General features: G+C 57.8%; 1 protein-coding gene across 7 annotated transcripts in view; it reads right to left on the bottom strand.

Moving 5' to 3' along the window:
• Positions 1–2,561, bottom strand: part of INPP5K (inositol polyphosphate-5-phosphatase K) — a 17,882-nt gene that overhangs the window by 7,413 nt on the left and 7,908 nt on the right. For all 7 annotated transcript variants that reach the window (XR_003904520.1, XR_003904521.1, XR_003904518.1 and 4 more), the window contains one exon: positions 1,925–2,034. Coding sequence is in view for 3 of the 7 variants with exons in the window: in XM_029927964.1 (XP_029783824.1) it covers positions 1,925–2,034 (110 nt within the window). In the remaining 4 variants the exon portion in view is untranslated. The remainder of the gene's footprint in view (positions 1–1,924; positions 2,035–2,561) is intronic.

Genomic DNA, 2,561 nt, shown 5'->3' with positions numbered 1-2,561 from the left:
GAGTAACGGCGATCGCAATGTCACTTGTATCTGTCATGTGGAAATAAGCACCTGCCTCCTCTTTCGCAAGCTTGTCCTGCCCCCGCCCCCGTTTCTGCTGCTCTTGGCAAGACTGGCTGTGAACATGGAGGTCCTGTGGGCTGGAGGGAAGCATGTGGGCCACACAGTCCACAGTCGGCTCTCAGCCCGGACTCTGCCACCCTGGCCCAGCTTTCAGGGGAGGTCCTCTGAGCACCACGGGGCCTCTTCTAGCCAGTTTCAGCCCCTGCTGACCACAGCCTATACTCCGCTGTCTGCAACAATGCCCCGTCGTTTCCTGGTGTCCCTACGGTACCTGGGGGTGGGGAAAAAGGCACCCCTGGTCCCTTGGCCTGCCACTAGCTCTCTTCCCGCTGACAAGCGAGGATTTAGTCAATTGGCAGAGGGTCCCAGTCCCCAAGGCCTGGGCCTGTTCCACTGAGGCCTCTCAACTCCCCTGATAGTTCTCCTTTCCAGTGGACGGCTGGGGAGACTGCAGCCGGGGACCCGGGCCAGCTGGCCAGCCAGAACCTGCCCTCTTCCCTCCTTTCTGGCCTGCTCCGTTGCCCAGGCTGGACTCTGTTTCCAGGGTTCATGGCCTTTTCTTGTGTACACCCAGGCCGTGACCCCACCCTGTCTTGCTCCATACTCCTGAAATGGCTCGCCTCTCCCCCATCCGTGGAGGGGCTGCTGTGACTCCACCATGCCCCTTCCAGCACAGGGTCTACAGGGCCGTGAGTTCTGCCCCTCCCCCTGGCCTAGCTGGGGAGATACCTGTCTACTCCCTAAATTCCAGAGGTGCTGCCCTGGAGGCGCCCCCGCTGTCATGAGGAATAAATGAGGCAGCTGCTCCAGGAGAAACAAAACCCCCTGAACATGTGAGGGGTTCTTCTTTTTCTTTTTTAACATTTTATTTTTAAGTAATTTCTCCACCCAATGTGGGGCTCGAACTCACAACCTTGGGATCAAGTGTCACACGCTCCACTGAGCCAGCCAGGTGGCCCTATTCTTTGTCTTCAAAGCAACGAGAAGCCTTGCCCACTTGGGCCAGGGACTCCATGCTGGAGCTGCTTTTGACCCTCTGTCTGAACTTAAAGTTTTGGTGGTTACCTGGCCTATTCTCAGCTTCTTAGAAAGGTTCTTAGTAAAACTACCACCTGAAGACATGAATCTAACAATAGCAGTCGTCACCGTGCTTACCAGGTGCCAGCCCACGCAGCTGAGCACACTCAAGGTCTCGTTCAATCCGCTACTATTATCATCCCCATTTTACAGATTACAAGACTGAGACTTAAACACCTTGTCCAAGGTCACGCAGCTGACAAGGGGCAGAGTTGTACTTCTGCCTACTAGGTGCTCAGTCACTGTACTATTCCCCATAAACTCCTCCACTGACAACTACTACTTCATCTTCCTGAGTAGTACCTGATTCACTCACAGCTGGGGCAGGGCCCCTTCATACCAGCAACTGGCTGAGCGGGGCTTTCTATCCCCCTGTCTGGGAGGGACCAAAAGGCTTGGGGAAGTGTGGGCAAGGGTGCCCAGAATGCTGAAATATAGTCCCTCTCGAGTGAGGGATCGGCTGCTTCCCCCACTTCCTCTCACCCTACCTGCCCTGCCCCCACCCCCGCCCCGCAGCCCTGTCAGCACCTTCCTGCTCCCCCCCTCCCCCAGGACAATCTGGGACAGCTCCCACGGTCAGCGGGTGGGGGCGGGAGGTGCCACTCCCAAGGCAGTGGCTGGCTGGACACGCTCCTGCTCTCCTAACACTTCCACTGTGAGGCGGCCCCTCCGCCACCTGGGCCCACACAACTGACTTCCCAGGCCTCTTGGCCCAGAGTTTCCGCATCACAGGCTAATTCCAAGTCCGCGGCCGGCTGACCCTCGTCTGGCGGGGGCCCCTCACCTGGTATCGTAGTTGTTGGAGTTCTTATCAAACTTGTAGGTGGGTGGGAAGAGCAGGGGGCCCTCCTGGAACTCCCGGAGAAGTGGGTCGTGTCTCTTGGCAATGCTGAGCTGGAGAGAAAGGCACAGTCCCATCTCCTAGGAGTCCTGACCAATGGCCCAGCACACACTCCATTCAAGGGATGAGCACATGCCAGCAGGCTAGGCAAGAGGCCAGCAACACTTCACGTTCTCACTGCCGCCCCGGCGGCAGCCTCAACAGTCTGTCCCCGTTCCACCCCACCCCCCCCCGCCCCCCCGAGAAAGCAGCTGAATCCTTCTGGAAACATCATGCCATAGTCCCACGACAGGCAGCTGCCTGCCACTTCCCAGTCCTTGGACTCTAGGGTCCAGGCTTTGAATTCCATCTGTCTGGGAACCACTAGCAGACATGGATCACAGCGTATATGGGTAGCCAGGGTCCCCCTAAAGGGCTAGTTTCTCATTCTCCAGGAGGCAAGCAAGCCTGGGGATGGAAAAGACAACAGGGGCACAGGAGAGCTGGTGCCTGGTGAGGGGCCGTGGCAGGCTGAAGCCCTTCTTGTTTCCTATCTTATTGCACACCCAGCAGTTCCTCCAGGTGAAGACAGGCTCCTGGG

The sequence above is a fragment of the Suricata suricatta genome, chromosome 17 (genome assembly GCF_006229205.1).
Source record: "Suricata suricatta isolate VVHF042 chromosome 17, meerkat_22Aug2017_6uvM2_HiC, whole genome shotgun sequence".
NCBI classification, from domain to species: Eukaryota; Metazoa; Chordata; class Mammalia; order Carnivora; family Herpestidae; genus Suricata; species Suricata suricatta.
The sequence above is the reverse complement of the archived record's forward strand: the minus strand, read 5'-3'. Positions and strand labels throughout refer to the sequence as shown.